Source organism: Giraffa tippelskirchi, chromosome 11, assembly GCF_054371585.1.
Source record: "Giraffa tippelskirchi isolate mGirTip1 chromosome 11, T2T-mGirTip1v1.2.pri, whole genome shotgun sequence".
NCBI lineage: Eukaryota > Metazoa > Chordata > Mammalia > Artiodactyla > Giraffidae > Giraffa > Giraffa tippelskirchi.
This window is the reverse complement of record NC_137285.1, coordinates 119,847,946-119,866,054: the sequence shown is the minus strand read 5'-3', so window position 1 is coordinate 119,866,054 and position 18,109 is coordinate 119,847,946. Positions and strand designations below refer to the sequence as shown.

Genomic DNA, 18,109 nt, shown 5'->3' with positions numbered 1-18,109 from the left:
GTGTCAGTAAAGTTTCATAATTTTCTTTAGTGGATTGACTCTAAGGACTTTTGGGTTTTTTTGATAACACTAATAGCATGATTTTTTTTCACAGCTTATATGTATTTTTATTTTAGTAGCATAACATATTATATATGTATATATTTTTAATTTTCATTTCATATTGGAATAAAAAAGCTAGGTGAAGAATAGATAAGCTTCTCAGGTGTTTATCCCAGTTAATAAAGTAGCAGAAATTCTTTACCCCAAAGGACATCAGTCAGTGTTTTGGAAGTTTTTGTAGGCCAACTTAAAATTAGTTAAAAATTCTTCTCTTTTACTTTCTAAATATAGAACAGGGTTGTTGGCTGTCTTGAATGCAATGCACAACTTTTTAAAATTGTTCGCTGCCTCTTTCAGTAGCTCTAGAGCAAGTTCTAGTTTAAATCTGTTTGTCAGCATAAATCTGACTCCTTGAGATGCAGCCTCAGCTTCAGTATGGATCACTTGCAGAATTTCATGGAAATAACTAGAACTGTAACCCTCATTCTGTTGTTCTCTTCTGTGTATGATGTCTTGAACCAGTTTCACAATTTGAGCTGTTGTCTCCTTTATGATATCTTTTTCAAACTCTTCCTCAGAGGGTCCATATACTTGGAAATCTTGAGAGGTGATAGCATGTTTAGAATAATTGATAGAAAATGTTTTCTTTGTACCGTGATACTGAATTTTGTTCACAATATTGGGGTGCTGTTTAAAATGCTCCAGGAGAACATTCTCTAACTCAATATCAATATCAGGCCCCTCAGCAGATGCAAGTGTGGGAGGCAACAGAATGGAGATGTTCTCTGACCAGATCTTGTTGAACATCTCTCTCAGTTCCTTATCATGTAATTCTTTCCTACAGGGGGACTTAACCATCCCTTTGATTTTTTCTAATAACTTATGTTCCAGTTTTACTCTTTGCTCCTTGAAAAGGTCTTGTATTTTCTTTCCATTAATTAGATCCTCGCATTTTCTCATAGTTTCTACTATAAGATCCTCTTTAAGATTCTTCAGATCATCTTTAAATATTCCTTTCCTCTGAGACAAGATATTTCTATCTCTATCTTCTCAAAAATATCTTTTAAGTTCTTGCTTAATGGCTTCATGTTTTTCCACAACTTGATTCTCAACTGAGCTTCTCTTGATCTCTTTAACTTCTCCTTTCTGAATCTGGTTGGTCAGCTGATTCTGCAAGTCCAGCATATGACTTCTCAGCTCCCAGGTCCAGCTCCTGTACACGGTCTCCAGTTTATTCATAGCCATGATTTCCCGAGTGTTCTTGAACCTGAAAATGAAGTTCTCATTCACTAAGGCCTTCCAGAAATCCCGTACCCTGACTTTAAGTTCTGATATCTTCAAAATACTTCCTCTGGATTCTTCTTTGGCATGCTTAAGAGTCCTGCTTTTCAGCTCCTGAACATTGTGGCTATAGCAGGGATTAGGAGGGGCCATTGGGGGAGATCCTTCCCAGAGGTGAGCAAAGTAATAGATGTGGTTCTTGACGTCAAACTTAATGACGTCACTGAAGTGACACACCTCTGAGCACTGTTCATGTTTGGCTGCTGTGATTGTCATTTCATCCAATATCTCTTGCAGCCACCTTTGCCTTTCCATATTTTGATCTTTATCTATAATTTCTTCTATGTTCTGATGAACAAATAGGCATCTTGGTGAGATACTCAGTTGTTTCATCCTGAGAAAGGCATGGACAGCTATTTGCAGAATATCTTGTATTTCTGAAAGATCCTTTCCCAAAATATTGATTAGAGTTAAGTTTCCAAGTCCAATAACAAAGGTTGTCAACTCATTTTCCTCATGTTATGCTTTGTTCATGAGCTCTGAGACTTGAAGTCCTTCTGTATCCACAACAAGCATAAAATCAAAGCCCAGCTGTTCTCTGAGCATCTTGTCCACTTTCAGAAGCTGCATGCAGGCACCCCGAGTATGTCTTCCAGCACTAAGGCTCAACTGCAGCCCAAACATTGAATTTAGTGGAGTAGACTTTCCTGAGTTCTGCAAGTCAAGGACAGAGAGAACAAACACACGTTTGTCTCCAAGTTTTTCAGAGACCTTGTCAAAAACAGCTGCCACCCACCTCAGGGGCACATATGAAGCATCACCATCCATCAGTTCAATGGGAGCCCTGGCTATCATCAGGTCAGCAGCCATTTGGGGAAGAGAAAGAAACAGTGTATTTGTTTGGGAGGAAGCTTCTTCCAAAGCTTCATAGATCTGACCCAGCTCTCTCAAGAGATGCTCAATTCCTAGGGTGGAATCACTGATTTCTTTGGAAACAGCTTCTAGCTCAGCCTCCCAGCATCTGAGGGAGTCTCTCTTTGACTGCTTCTGCTTTTCTGTTCGTACTTGAGCCAACCAAGAACTGTGTCTTTGGTGGAGCTTCTCTAACTCTGTTGTGGTTGGTTGGTCCATTGACATACTCAGGGCCTGCAGAAAGTAGAGCTCTGTGTGGGTCTCCAGGTGGGACTGAAGGCTTTCAAGCAGGGACTTCATCAGGTCGTTAAGGTTAATGACTTTGTGATACTGTTCACAGCGTATCTTCAGCTTTTCCTTCTCAATTTCATTCTTGTATTGTTCAATGCTCTTGTTTCCTTTTTCTTGCAGCTGATGGAGTTCTTTATCCTTCTTACACCAGTCATGCCATAGACCTCCTTGAAGAGGTAGTAACTTCCCCTTTATCTCAGATAATTTTACTTTTCTCAAGATGTCCATAAGGATGTCTGCTTTTTTGCCTGCTTCTTGGCAATCTCTTTGGTCCTCATCAATAATAAACTCATACTTCCTTGCCATGTTGGCCCAGTTACTCAGACTATAAGGAGATCCAGATTTCTTTAGCAGCTGTGCTAATGTAGCTGTAATTTTATCAGCTAATTCTATCTTATTTAGATTCTTAATTCCAATTCTCACTTTGTGAGCATAATTCTTATCCATAATATTTTATGCATTTTCAAACAAACAGATGAGAGGTTTGGGTGAATTCCAAAATTCAAGTAGAAGGGAGCTATTCATTATGTCAAAATCAGAAGTTGCCAGGAGGATAACAGTGACTGAGGAGACCTCATGCAGGAACCTTACCTGCCTCTCGTGTATTTCAGCATTTCCATGCAGATTGGTGAAGGCAATATAATTTTCGAATCTGTCCTCAGCTCTCCCACCTGGACAGAACCAGCAGATTTCCACCATACCATCTACCAATAGACATCTATTATTGTCTTCCCTAGAATGATGGAGGAAAAAATGGTCATGTTTGCTTTTACTCAGGAGTGAATTCAAAATCTGTGATTTGGAAGTAGAGGCATAATTTCCAATTCTTATGAAAGACACAGTGTGTGTAGGTTGCCAGCTGATCAGCTGGTTGTTATAACTCCTAATTTTTTCCTCCCATCCTATTTTTTCCACCTCTCTCCAGCTTCTCCTGATTTGCCTCAGAGACCAAAGAGGGAATTCAATTTGAAAAGTTCAAGGATGTGGCACCAAAAGTGGGAGAGCAAATTGACAAATGGAAAGTTTGGTTAAAATATACTGTCTTGTAAAGTCGTCTGCACAGTGAAAAATTGCCATCTGTATGTCCATTGGGTGGATGCAAGTTGGTACTGTAGTTGATTGTGTTTCCTTGACAATAAAAAAGTCCTCAAGTGATTTTTCTAGTTCTGTGGTTCTCAGTGTCTGGGACACAGTAAGTATTCTGTCTATATTACCTCTGTAAACTTGATATCGCAAATGACAATCTAATACCAAAAGTTTCTCTAGAAAACAAAATGGCAGCTCCTCCTCAGCTCTTGGTTGAGTGCCATGGAGGAAGGTCTTATTTATCAAAAGAGAATTTACTTTAGTCACTTTTTTGGGATAATAATTTTCCAGATTAAGCCACTTGATCAAGTCAGGAAAGTGTTGATTTTCGATTGTTTCTTCCTTATTATTGACTAGTTGAGTGTCTCTGTGAGAAGAAGCAGTTTCATTGGGTGTTTTCTTTGACTTAGTTTGAAAGATATTTTTAAATCTCTAGAAAGAAAAAAGACAATGATAATGGCTGTTATTTTTCTATATCAAAGGGTTTTCATTGTTTATCATTTATGAATACATGCACATATTCTTTCCAAAAATAAATTGAGTCCTTTTATGTGTGAGGCAATAGTATGACCAAGGAATGAAGTATAAAACAGGGTCATGCCTTGGAGGGCTTAAAACTTACCAATAAAGTTTGAGAGAGATGAATAAGTAAGTAGTTAATTGTATGGCCCCACAATACAAGTCTGAGACCATAAATGGTATAAAGTTCAAAGTGTACTGGCAACACGTTTGAAGAAGTGATTAGATTTTCTTGAGATGCGAAATGAGGAAAAGCTTTACCAAACTGATGTAACCTATAATCATGAAAAGAATGTAGGTGGAAAATAAAATTTAGAAATAAATAGAAGGGAACCTACCACAATGTAGGTATTGTGTTGACTGTTTTGCAAGCTATTAATATATTACTGAATGAATGGGATTTTATCACACAAAGGAGTAAGTGGGTGGGGGCATTCTACAAAAAGAGAACAGAAAAGCCAAAGCAGATATTGTCAAAGTTGGATATGCTTAGGAAATAGAAAGTAATCTAGTATATATGGACAGAAGCAGAAAATGAGTTTAGTGAGAGAAACTGAAAAGAAAATGAATTGGTTTTTATTTAGTGACCATCAATTTTCATAATGCCCCTATTATTATTATTCCCATTTTGGAGAAGAGCAACTCATAAAATTTAAGCAGTGTGCTTGAGAATGAGCAACAGAGACAGGAGTGACAGCCAGATTTCTCTGGGATCTTTCTTTTCTCCAAAACGCCTTGGAGACATTTGGTGCTAACATGGAACAACCATGCCATGCTATAGGATCTGGAAACCAGCAAACCTCTGAGATTCTGAGCATCCTTTGATCTAGACACTCCACTCAATTTCAGGGCAAAAATATCTTCCCCAGGGCAAATTACAAACCTTTGACATTGTTAGTTGCCATTTATCTTCATTCGGTCCTGCTTTATTCTCCTGCTTCCTCTTATTTGTCTTTTTTACAATTTTTTCAGTGGTAGATCCAGCTTTGGAGGGAAAATAGTTTTCATTATTCTCATCATTAGTAAAACATGGAGTCAGAATTGCAGTGTTGCTGAAGCTTAGCGCCTTCCCCACTTACAATCACTAGCTTGGTGCCAGCAGCTTAATATCAATAAGTTCAACATTAGCATCTGTTTCCCAAGAATGACCCAAGAAAAGATATAGGCATTTTATGTTATGGGAATGATTAGGAAATAAGAATAACCATCTCATAGACTGAGAGGTCTTGGGTATAAAAATGACACAGAAAAAATAGTGGTCAAACAGGGAGGATGAGTCAAAGTAACTAGGCTATTGCTGACAAATAGAGTGTTATTTATACAGAAATCTCAGCCATAGCACATTGATTTGGGGTTATGCTGAGTGTTGGAGAGGCTTGTGATGGCTCTTAATAATTAAATTCTCTTCCTCCCCATACTTTTAAATTTACTGAGAAAGGAAATCCAAGTAAAGTTGTTAAAGAGACTTCCCTAAGGATATCAATTTTTTTCTTTTTTGTTAGAAATGATGCTTTTAAGCAGTCAAATATTTCTCCTGTATTATTGCCAAAATATTGAGCATCCAGTTTATTAGCACCTCATATTTCTAGGCTTCTCACTGATTATTCCTGAATCTCCTAGCTCAACTCTAATGATGGTCCATGTGATAATCAGTTCTTGGAAAAAAATGAGATTTAGGCTGATTCAAATTAAGGTTTGGTTGAGAATAAGGTTAGTATCTAGCTAATGACTTACTTATAGCTCAGTAGGAAATCAGCCTGTAGCCAAGACTGTGAAACTTCACCTTCACCATTGTGGGCCTAAAGGACACTGGTATTCATATCTAAAAGGCCTTTAAAATTTCTAGCACAAGAAATGGGGAAAGAAATTTCTACTTCATGATAAATTTTAGAACACCAACCTTAAAATCATTGGGGATAGGGATGGGGTGCTGAACAGACCACCAACAAAAGAATGATAATCAGGTTGGCATCAGACTCACCATCAGTAAGTAACAAAGACAATTAAGTCATCCTTTCCAAATAACGACGTAAAAGGATTTTTAATCTAGAACCCTAACTCCATCCCAGTTACTCATCAAGTTTGAGAATAAAGTTATTTTCTTTTTTTTTTTTTAATATTTTAAGCATCTTTATTTAATAAATAACTTCACTAAACAGCATTGTAAAAAGTGAACTGTTAAAATTAAAAGGCACTTAAAATAAGAATGTGACTTGTATGAAACAAAACAGGAAACTCAAACAGTGAGAAGTAAATATACAGTGGTCTGTTATAGCACTAATTTAAAGTAAGAAATGCTTAAGTGATAGCTATTGCATGAGCCACAGTACAACTTCACATGTTGAATAAAAAGGCAAATGTACAGCTAAAACATCAGTGAAAAAGTACTGATTTTAAGTCTTACCCCAAATTGCAAACAAATACATTAAATGATTAGAAGAGGTGATAAAAAGCACCAGGCTTTAAAAATAAAATGAATAAAATAAAATTCACCCGGAGGTCCCCAATTCAGCAAATACTATGCAAATTAAAGCCTTTATGTAGATAATGCTAAATCAAGGACTTTTCTTTTGCAGAAAATTTCCCAATACTTTTATTTTAGCCAAGACTTGACTTTACAAAGAGAAGGCATAAAAGTTACCAAGATTAAGTAACTCTTAAAATGGCACACAGGTTTTAAAGCTATGTTTTCCCTTCCTAGCTCTGACTTTCCCCATGGCCTTTGCAGATCAAATATTTCATTATTTTACACCTATAACTCCTAACATACTCATCTTTCAGGTATGTCATCAGTCATGTCTAACAGGCAAATAGCAAAATAATACATTTAAAACGATTCTAAACTAGCTAGAGAATAAAGTTATTGTCAAAAAACTAACAACCTAGAAAGTTTGCTGTCCACATACCCTTTATTAGGTGGGCTCCAGAGAAAATTATCTAAGAAATAAATGGAAGCATAGAGGACTTCCTTCACTTGGTAGGATATTGGAGATATTGGAAGAATATAAGGATGTGATCAAGATGTACGTGCAAAAAAATATGACTATGAGAAGTTTCCATCAAACAAAAAATAAAATGACAAAAACTGAACTCCACTTGATTCTGTTATGAATAAAATTTACATGTGTATAATAGTATAAATTGTTGACAATTTCAACTTTTGGAAACAAGCTATAAATAAAAAATGCAAGATTTTCATTATGATTCAAGCAAGAAATAAAAATTTTTCAGCTTTGACCATGTAAAAGTATTTTAGGGAATTTCAAGGTAGTACCGCTCATAATGGAACAAAATAAAAAGTTTAAAAAATAAAATTCAAATGTAACCTGTATATAAACTAAAAAATACTGCTATTGGGAAGAGAGTAGATGGGGAAGTAAGAAGTGGCATAACTGAGCAAAAGGCTTACCTCCTAATGGTAGGATATCATTGAATAATATTGATAATGATGTTGATAATGATAAAATGATTGAACTAGTAGACCTAATATTGATAAAGTTATAGAAGAGTGGTAAAAGCATGATATTCAGAGACATGTCAGTAACCACCAAAAGAAACACTGAATTCCAAGGGGTTATTTTGTGAGAGAAGGGTCAACGTAATGTTCTGTATGCTTTAATTTTTACTGTATTCATGAATTATTTTATTAAATAAAGTGAAAATTTATTTAATATACATTTAAATATTTTTAAAGTGTTAACAGTCTCCCTTACAAATTAAAATTTAAAAATTGCTTCATGCTGTTGAGAGTACAGTAAGAGGGGCATGCTTATACACTCTATATGACCAAGTCAATATAGTACTTCTAAAAAATTATTTGAAAATAATTGTATGAATATAAATACATATTTATATTTATATTCATACTCTTTGACTCATGTATTTCAATTTTAGGAATTTAAGGGACTGAAATAAAATGAGCACCAAAATCTATCACTAAGATGATCTTCACAACATTATTCATAATGTTCATATTTTGGAAACAATATCTTAAATGGCATTTTGGCAAAATTATTTACAGAGCACCAACAGGATGGGATAATAAAATAGTTTAAAATAGTACTTAAGAGTTGATGTTTATTGCTTTGGGAAAAGCTGGTTATATGCTTTAAGCCCCCACAAATTTCTAATGTTATAAAACTGTATATAGAGTATAATCTAGGTGAAAAAAAATTAATCCCAGTGAAGATACCATATGACACATTGTTTTTTGTGTCTGTCTGTTGGTGGTGATATTACTGATGTTTTTTATTTTTTTTCAAATTCTTCTCAGTGTTTATTGAGCAGATTATCATTATAGTTAAAAAAGGAAACAACAATATGGACAATAAGAACTGAGGAGAAAACACACAGTGAATTTAGGTGAAAAGGCTAGTACTTTCAGTTGAGGTAGAAACAGGAATGGTTACAGAGGTAGCATTTCAGTTGGAGCTTGAATAATGGGTAGGAATTAAGACTATGATGATCATTGCCAAGTGGCATGGGCTCACTAAAAGACTGAGACCTAATCATTGGACTATAGAATACATCTTCTTCCTCCCTACCTTACCACTATTAGTAAATTTCCTGAATAATAATAATATTCCTATAATAATAGGGGAATATACTTGAGAAGATTGCATATCTCAGACTTAATTTAAGAAGTTTCTGTGGAAATTCAAATACAACGAGGATAAAAAACAAGGACATTAGAGGAAGTTTTAGTCTTTGATGCCAGAGTAAATAGCACAGCCTAACTCCTAGCCAGATAAATATAGAACTTCACTCTAAAGGTCTATCAACCTCAGTTTCTTTTGAGTTTCAACAAAAAGTTAAAAGGCATGCTGAAAAACAAACAAACCAAAACCCCCACAGTTTGAAGAGACAGAATAAGCGTCAGAATCAAACTCAGGTATGGCTAAGATGTTGGAAAGATGTGAACTTTATCTCAAAGATAATTTTTAAAAGCACTGTGACACACAACTCCTGTTATATTTTATGCTCTCAATGTGTGTGTTGAATTAATTAAGATGCAGAGATTTCAGGAAAAGCCTTGAGCCATGTCTGCAGATGGGAGTAGGTTTGGTCTAGACTCACGTTTTTCCGTTGCCTGGCAGAGCTTCTCTGCTAGGTTGCGCTGGTTTATGGCTTTCAGGACCTCCTGAGTCACAGTCTTGGAGTATTCTTCCCCATAATACTGGATCAGTAGGTCAGCAAGTCTCACTGGGTTTGCTTGCTGGATAGTGCCCCAAGGCATATGGTTGTATCCCTCAGCTAGAGCTATGTTTGTGAGTTGAAATTTGAACTTAACCAACTCCTCCTCTAAAAGATCCTCCAGGATGTGAAGAAGGCATGCCTTCAGTGTGCTTTCCATTCTGTGCATCTGGGAAATGACCTGAAATGGAGAGATAATTATGGATGATCACAGGAATGATGGAAGAACACATATGAGGCAGATGGTTTAAGAGAAGTGAGTGAAAGAAGTGGAGATCAGAGAATGCCATGCTTAAAAACAAAAACAAAACGCTTGGGCCCCCAACTATGTGCCTATAATACATAGTCCTTACATAAGGGATGTTTCTCAGAGCTGTGGGGCTACTTAACCTGCATTCCAGGCTTCCCTGGTGGCTCAGTAGTAAAGAATCAGCCTTCAGTGCAGGAGACACAGGAGACCTGGATTTGATCCCTGGTATTGGGAAGATGCCCTGGAGGAGCACATGGCAACCCACTTCTGTATTCCTGCCAGGAAAATCCCATGAGCAGAGGAGCCTGGTGGGCTATAGCCCCTGGGGTCCCAAAGAATATAACTCTTTTGATTTTCCTCAGAAGGTGTGATGCTACTGTTGGAGCTCAGGGCAGACCACCCCAAAATATTCAACAATGGCATATGGATTGTTTTGAATTAAAGTTACTTAAGAAACTACCAGTGCAAGTGAGACACTCTGATCCTTCTTTCCCCATCCCCCTGAAAGCAGGAAATAAATCTCTTATGTGAAAGGTACATTCCCTGCATCTGAAGATATTGCCAGAGATGGGGAATTTGGGCTGAAAAGTTTGTGTAAACAAACCATGTTACTTTTTAAATTTACTGTCCCAAATCTGCTTGGGTTCTTTGCTAACTGAACATCCAAAACCTAATTTTCTTTTTCTTGTCAATTTCTCACAAATTTAATCTTTCTTTGTTTAAAAAGTATAAAAGCTACCTGCTTTGTCCACTTCTTAGATCCCATTTCCATGAGACCTTCATATACACAAATTAATTTGTTTCTTTCTCTCTTGTTCATCTGTCTTATGTCAATTTTATTATTATTCCATCCACAAGAACTTAAGAGGGATAGAGGAGGAAATCTCCCTCTCTGACACACTACCTAGCTCTCAACTTTCACAATCCTTATTATACTTCTGTTTTGCCTTGTTACTATAGCTATCTATGTACTTCAATTATTTTCCTCTGTTAAATAGAGAACACTAAAATTAAACAGGCTATTAATTAAACACTATTAATTAAACTGTTATGTATTGAGCATCATTTACATTCTGAAAACTTTAGCAGATCCTTTGCACAATTTATTGCATTTATTTATTTATTAAAATATTTATTATTTATTTATTTATTTGAATGTGCTGGGTCTTAGTTGTGGCATGTGGAATCTAGTTCCCTGACCAGGGATTGAACTTTGCCCCCTGCACTGGGAGCATGGAGTCTTAGCCACTGGACCACCAGGGAAGCCTGTATTGCATTTATTTTTAATAAAAAATTAGATATTATCTCATTTTATAGGTAAGAAAGCCAAGGATGAGACAGAGTAAGATTTTCAAGTTTACATGTTTTTTTTTAAGGGAAGAATGAAAAGTCAATCACAAGTCTTTCAAATCCCAAAACCATGATTCTTCCAGTATTTCCAACGGACAATGTATTACTCCTCTTTGTGTACACTTCAGGACACATCAGAATGATTTTTAAAATAGTTATAATTGTCAAAAAACCCCTAACTTTTGCTTCTTTTGCCCCCCATTTCTGAAAAATGTCCTCTATAAATTTACTTCTTTCTTTCTTTCTTTCAGTGCCAAAAAGTACATCAAATAACTGGGTAGCACTCACCATACACCATGAAATGATCCATGTGCTGGATATTCAGTTATGAGCAAGACGGAATACCTTTCCACAAAGAAATTTCATTCCAGGGCAAGGTAGGATATTGGGATATGCGTGAGAAAGACAATATCAAGAAAATAAAAATCTTAATGTGCTTTTTCTGCTATAAAGATGATTGAATATGGTGTGGTGAAACATTACTAGGGGCCAGGGGATAGGGGATGTTTAGGAAAGACTACTCTGAAAATGCAGTGTTGTTGTTGTTCAGTCCCTAAATTGTGTCTGACTCTTTTGTGACCCCATGGATTGTATTAGCCCACCAGGCTCCTTTGTCCATGGGATTTCCCAGGCAAGAATACTGGAGTGAGTTGCCATTTCCTTCCCTAGGGGATCTTCCCAACGCAGGGATCAAACCTGCATCTCCTGCATCGGTAGGCAGATTCTTTACTGCTGAGCCACCAGAGAAGCCAGGAGATGCAATAGTTAAGTTTAAACCTGAAAGAAGAAGATAAGAGGAATGTGAAGAACTTGGAGAACCTTCCAGGAATAGGAAATAGCAAATGCAAAAGCTTGAAACAGAAACCAGTTGGATGTTTTGAGGGACAAAATAAAAGCCACTGCTGCTGCTGCTGCTGCTGCTGCTGCTGCTAAGTCGCTTCAGTTGTGTCCGACTCTGTGCGACCCCATAGACGGCAGCCCACGGGGCTCCCCCGTCCCCGGGATTCTCCAGGCAAGAACACTGGAGTGGGTTGCCATTTCCTTCTCCAATGCGTGAAAGTGAAGTCTCTCAGTCGTGTCCGACTCTTCGCCACCCCATGGACTGCAGCCTACCAGGCTCCTCCATCCATGGGATTTTCCAGGTGAGAGTACTGGAGTGGGGTGCCATTGCCTTCTGTTGTTGGCGCAAAATTGAAAAACAGGAAAGAGTAGTAGATGACAGGAAGTTGTGATTCATGTTCTACCTTTTAGATCATGATAAAGATTTTGGGTTTCTTCTATGTGTTGTGGGAAGCAATTGGAGCATTTTAAACATGAGAGTGACGTAATATGGTTGAGCTTTAGGAAAATCATTCTGTCTTCTGGATGAGGACAGAGAATCGAGTTACCACAAGGAGGCAGTGGTAACAATTAAGAGACAATGATCTCAAAAAGATGGTAGCTTGACTAAGTTTTTTAGCAGGTAAGATAACGAGCAATAGTCATATATAGAGTTTATCTTATAGACATAGCCGTCTGGAATTATTGATGAATTCATTATGGGTGTGAAGAAACGTGAAAACTCAAGGATAATGTAGTAGGCAGGTTTGTAAGATGCTAAGACAGAGTCCACCCCACCCTCTCTTGTGTTCATGCCCTATATAGTCCTTTTCCCCTTGGTTTGGGCAGGTTCTATAAATATGATGGGGTATGACTTCTGAAATTATGTTACCTTATGTGGCTCAGAAGGTAAAGAATCCGCCAGCAAAGTGGGAGACCTGGGTTTGATCCCGGGGTTGGGAAGATCCCCTGGAGGAAGGCATGGCAATCCACTCCAATATTCTTGCCTGGAGAATCCCCATGGACAGAGAAGCTTGCCAGGCTACAGTCCATGGAATCACAAAGAGTTGGACATAACTGAGCAACTAAACACAGCACAGCTCATGTGAAAAAAGGGGGGAGGGTTATTCTGAATGGCTTTGACTTAATCAGATAAGCACTTAAAAGCGGTAAGAAGCAGCAGAAGGTATGCCCTTGCTGATCTGGAGGAGACCATGTGTTGAACTGCCTGTTTGGGTAATATTCCTAGGGTCTGAGAGTGATTCTGGGCTAATAGCCTGCAAGAAAATGAGAACTTAAGTCATAATCTGAAGGAAGCTCAATTTTTCTAATAACCTAAATGAAGTTTGAAGAAGACCCTGAGCTCCAGATGAGATAAGGAGCCTGGAAAACACTTTAATTGCAGCCTTTTGCAATCTTGCCCAAAAGACTTATCTAACTCTTACACGGACCCCTAACCCATGGAAACTGTAAAATAATAAATTGGTGTTGTTTTAAGCTACTAATTTTTTGCTAATTTGTTGTGCAGAGATTAAAAACCAACACAGATGACTTCTAAGATTCTGATCTGAGTAAATAGATTGATTCTGGTGTCATGCCCTGAGATGGTCAGTTTATTATATAAGCAGATTGGACATCATATTTAATTTACAGTATCAATTAGGTAGGCAGGTGGAGGTGGTAAGTAGACTAAAGTGGGCATACCTTTAAAGGAGTGGGTCCAATTTGGAGATACAGACCAGAGAGTTGCACATATTTAGTATTTAAAGGCATGGGACTGGTAAGCTTGGTTAGGAAAAAAGTATAGATAGAGAAGAAAGAAGGGCCTTGAAGGTGAGCAGCATTCCAGCACTTAGATGAGAGGTAAGAGGAGACTAAAAAGAAGCAGAGGAGGTGGGGAATGAGGCATATATGAATTCACTGAATTCTGGAGAAGGAAGTGTTTCTAAAAGAAAGATGTGATCAACCATATTAAGTGCTTCTGAGGCATCAGGAAGATAAAGATAGTGAATTAATCACTGTGTCCTTTAAGAAGAAATTTATTGATGACCTTGATAAAAGCCTTTTTCACTGGTGGGGGAAAAAGCTTAATGGAAGTACATAAACAGAAAATTTGAGATGAGATGATCAGCTAAGTGTTTCAATATTTTTTGCTCTCAGTATAAGCAGAGTAACGGGATTATTATTACAGGAATGGGTCATGTGGTTAAGAAAATTTATTTTAGGTGTTGGATTTAGCAAAGCACTTGGTAGGAATGATCCTATAGGGAGGGAGAAATTTTTGATGAAGGAGATTGTATTAATTTCCCATTGCTGCTATTAAAAAATTACCATAAAATTAGTGGCTTAAAACAGCAAAATTTTTTTTTTTTATCTCATAGTTCTGGGTCCAGAATTCTATATTGAGTCTGTCTTATGGGACTAAAATCAAGGTATGGCAGGACGTATGGTTTTTTTGGGAACCAGCTCCAGGGGAGAATCCATTCCTTACCTTTTCTGGCTTCCACTGGCACTCCTTGACTTGTGACCTCATTATTCCAGTTTCTACTTCTGTGGTTACATTGCTTTCTCCCTTTCTGTAGTAAAAATTCCATCTGTCTTTTCTCTTAGGTGACTGCATTTAGGGCTTTCTTGGATAATTCAGGATATGATCCCAATATTCTTAATTTAACCACCTCTGCAAGTCCCTTTGCCATATAAAGTTTATAGGTTCCAGGAATTAGAACATGGATATTTTGGGAGAGGGGAGGACTATTATTTAGCCTATCAGATATATAAGAAAAATATGCATCTGAGAGAGAGAAAAGAGAGGCTAATGATTAGGACAAGAAGTAGAACTGTGTTAGGAAGGACAGAGAAAAAGATATAGAATCAAAACATATATAAGAGTTTTAAATAAATAGCATAACTTTTTTTTTTTATTGTTTGTGGAAATGAAGGTCTTGCAGGTGATTCCTAGGTTTATACTTAATTGGGCATTTTATTGAAATGCCCAATGCCTTGTAGGAGACTACAAGGTATGGAGCAGATCTGAAGCTGAAGGAAGATGCCTCATTTAATTTTAACAGATTGAATTTGAGATTAACATAATGCTTAACATGTGCTCTTTGTATTTTCCAAACATTCTTCTACATACTTTACATGTATTGTTTTTTGTTTTTAATTTTTTTTTGCTATGACACATAGCATGTGGGATCTTAGTTTCTGACCAGGGATTGAACCCATGCCCCCTGCAGTGGAAACACAGAGTCTTAACCACTGGACCACAAAGGAAGTCCCTATATTGTTTAATTTAATACTGGTAACAAACTTACCTATTAAGGTAAGTATTATTATATCTTTATTTTATGGGTGATTATTCAAAGATGTAACTTGTTCAAGATTCTATGAAAGCCTGGCTCTAGAATAAATGCCCTTGGCTACCACATCAACATCTAAGTGAAGATGCCTGCTATTAGGCAGGTTAGATGGTCCTGCATACCAGAAACCTGTCTGGGCTGAAGATTTAGAATAAGGAGTCATCAGCATATAGATAACAGTCAGTATAATAAAAAATAGATGCAATCAGTCAGGGAAAATATGCTCAGAGAAAGGATTAGCAGGCCCTATTTATACAGAGCTGATATACAGCTGTTAGGCTTTTGGGTAACCTTATCAACTATTAAATATTTACACACAGTGCTTCCATATGGGTGACTACTAGATTCTTCTCTAGCCTATATACCCCACCACCACCCTAGTTTCCTAGGATTTAAGGAACACTGAGTGGGCCCTGCCAGGAGAAATATTCACTATTTCATTTAAAAATAAGTATTTATTCAATATATTCTGTGGAGCTGTGGCAGATAATGGGGAATAAAGGAGAAATGGGATATCTTTCCTATCCTCAATAGATTTATGAAAAATGGCACATATAACCATGGCATGAATATGATTAAGCTTGAATGCAATTATTTTATAGTGTGGTATAGGAGCCCAGAGAATACAGCAATTATTGTCATTTATTTATTCAATTCATTCATTTTACTTAGATAAAAAGCTATTTTTAAGCAAATCTAATAAGATAAAATCCCACTCCTCAAGTGCTCAATGTCTGGCGGAAGACATGGACACAGATCTGATTTACCTGTGTATTTTAAGACAAAAATAGATACAGTAGGGGACATAGTAGAACATAATGGGAGCAGAAGCCAGTATTGCTCAGTTCCAGTGACAATGATAGCCGAAAAATGGACCCAGGTTTCAAGGAATTTAAAGACAGAAGAGTTCTTACACAATCTTTAGGAGAGTCCAACTTTCATGGGAAATTACTTAGAGATTGTCTAGCCTGTCCCTCCATTTTACAGATGGGAAATCTTGGACCTAGAGGTAGGCTAGTTCCTGGCTAAGCCATGAGTTCCACCCAGTTCTGAGCCTATCCAGAGACCTTCCCTCTGCCTCACACTATATTCTCTGTTGAGTTCATGCTGACCCAAGTTGTACATGTACTTTGGTCTTTGTGTGTCCTCTGTAGACTGTTCACATTTTCAGAGATAGTTCAGACCTGGAGTCTTCAATGAGGACTCTTTCCCAGGGTTCCTAAATTTGAGCAAAGAACTCTGAAATGTGTTTAAAGCAGGACCTTAACAAACTGTAAGTCAAAGAAGACAAAGACAGAAAGAGTGACACGAGCGAGTCAGAGAGCAATCATAATAGAGCAATAGAGAATGATGAGGAAAGAGACACACATATACATATATACAAGAGAAAGACTGAGACAGATAGACAGAGACAGAGTCAAATCAAGAAGGACAGACCTTTCCTAGCCAGCTGTGCTCCCATCTTCCACATGGGTAAAGGGAAAGCTAACCCCATTATGGGCCCCTGGGCAAGAGGATACTCACAAGTATGAATCCTAGGTCTTCTTCCAGTTCAGTCAGACCTTGGGATGGGAGATTGCTCTGGCAGGTTAGAAATGTGGCTGTCTTTTGTGAGCCAGCTAGCTAGCTTGATTTTTTTTACATGTGTCTGAATAATGTGGGGTGTAGTAATACAAATCACTGCCAGCCAACACCTACTCACCTGCTGCTGAGAGGATGGGGCGGGGGGGGGGGGGCAGAGCAAAACTAGAAGTGTTATCTTACCCCTGATTTAAAACTTTGTTAATTGCATCTAATTATCTGTTGAATAAAGTTCAGTTTGGGGATTTAAGATCCATCCAGCTAGTAAATAAGAGAATGGATTGAATTGTATTCAGACTGATCTGACCTTAAGTCCCTGTGTGATTACTTGCTAGTTGAATTAGGGCAAGTTACTGTTGACTCAAAAAAGTACACAATGTGAGAGCTGTGAGTTAAATTTTATTTGAGGTAAAAATGAAGACTGCAGCCCAGGAGACAGCACCTCAGATAGCTCTGAGAAACTGCTCCAAAGAGGCAGGCAGAAGATCAGTATATATGTCATTTTGGTGAAGGGGGAACACATGCAATCAAGCACATATTTTTCCAGAAGATTTCTGCTAGTCACAAGGAGCAGTCATCACCATGAAGGACTTTAGTTCTTTTCTAGGTATGAGGAGATACAAGAATTAGGCTCATAAAATCAGTTCCTGAAAATGTCTTAACTATCTGAAGACCTGTCCTGCCAGCAGAGAGTGTCTCATTTCTAATCTCCACTCTGAACTCCTTTCAGAGGGTGTTGGAAATCAGCACCTGCAGCAGCACATGATTTAATCCTTGTAGAGGTAGATGGCAAGTGCCAATTTGTGGTTGACATTACTTAGCTTTTCACAGTCTCTGTGTCTTCTAATTATGAAATGGGAATAAAACAGTACTTATATCCAAGAGTTGCTTTGAAAAGTAAATAATCATGTAAATCATGTAGCATAGTGTTTGGCCCTTGCTTAATATTCAATAAAAGTTAACTATTAATTTTCTTCTAGTGGGGAACCCAGAGACAGATAAACCAAAGAAAACCAAGCAAAAATTTTATAACTTTTATACTTGTGAAAGGGACCCAAGAAAACTGACTAACTTGCTAAAATGGCAGAAACCCCTCAGCTTAAATACCATCTCCAGCTAAAGACAAAAGAATGTATTAGGGGTACTGGCTTGGGACTTCAAAAAGAGGAAGAAGGCAGTTGAAATGGAGACGAAAAGCAAATGTTTGGTAAACAAATGCTTTCTGGGTCATACAGAGACAATGGGGCAGACAGCAGACTCATGATCCTTAAGCCCTGCTGGGTTTCATCCATCATACCTAGCTCTCATACTCTTTGCAGATATCTCTGGTAGTAGCTCTATTCTGGTAGCAGGTCCTTTATCTAAATATTTTAGACAGGTAAATATTAGGTAAAAAGAAAGACTTCCTGTGTCTTTGGTTTCTTAA

The 18,109-nt window shown here is 37.4% G+C and overlaps 1 protein-coding gene and 2 long non-coding RNA genes across 3 annotated transcripts in view; 2 read left to right on the top strand and 1 right to left on the bottom strand.

Moving 5' to 3' along the window:
• LOC145526101 (uncharacterized) overlaps positions 1–18,109 on the top strand; it is a 118,132-nt gene that overhangs the window by 88,033 nt on the left and 11,990 nt on the right. The window contains exons 2-4 of the long non-coding RNA XR_014068690.1: positions 11,176–11,301; positions 11,594–12,066; positions 14,930–15,065. This is a non-coding gene — a long non-coding RNA (uncharacterized LOC145526101). The remainder of the gene's footprint in view (positions 1–11,175; positions 11,302–11,593; positions 12,067–14,929; positions 15,066–18,109) is intronic.
• On the bottom strand, positions 144–16,752 carry LOC145526098 (interferon-induced very large GTPase 1-like). The gene is made up of 4 exons (XM_081540918.1): positions 16,627–16,752; positions 9,208–9,505; positions 5,015–5,115; positions 144–4,044 (listed from the first exon to the last, which is right to left on the bottom strand). The coding sequence occupies exon 4, from the start codon at positions 2,971–2,973 to the stop codon at positions 1,843–1,845; it is 1,131 nt and encodes a 376-aa protein (XP_081397044.1). The 5' UTR covers positions 2,974–4,044; positions 5,015–5,115; positions 9,208–9,505; positions 16,627–16,752; the 3' UTR covers positions 144–1,842.
• On the top strand, positions 1,492–7,207 carry LOC145526102 (uncharacterized). The gene is made up of 2 exons (XR_014068691.1): positions 1,492–6,224; positions 6,992–7,207. It is a non-coding gene; the product is annotated as an uncharacterized LOC145526102 (long non-coding RNA).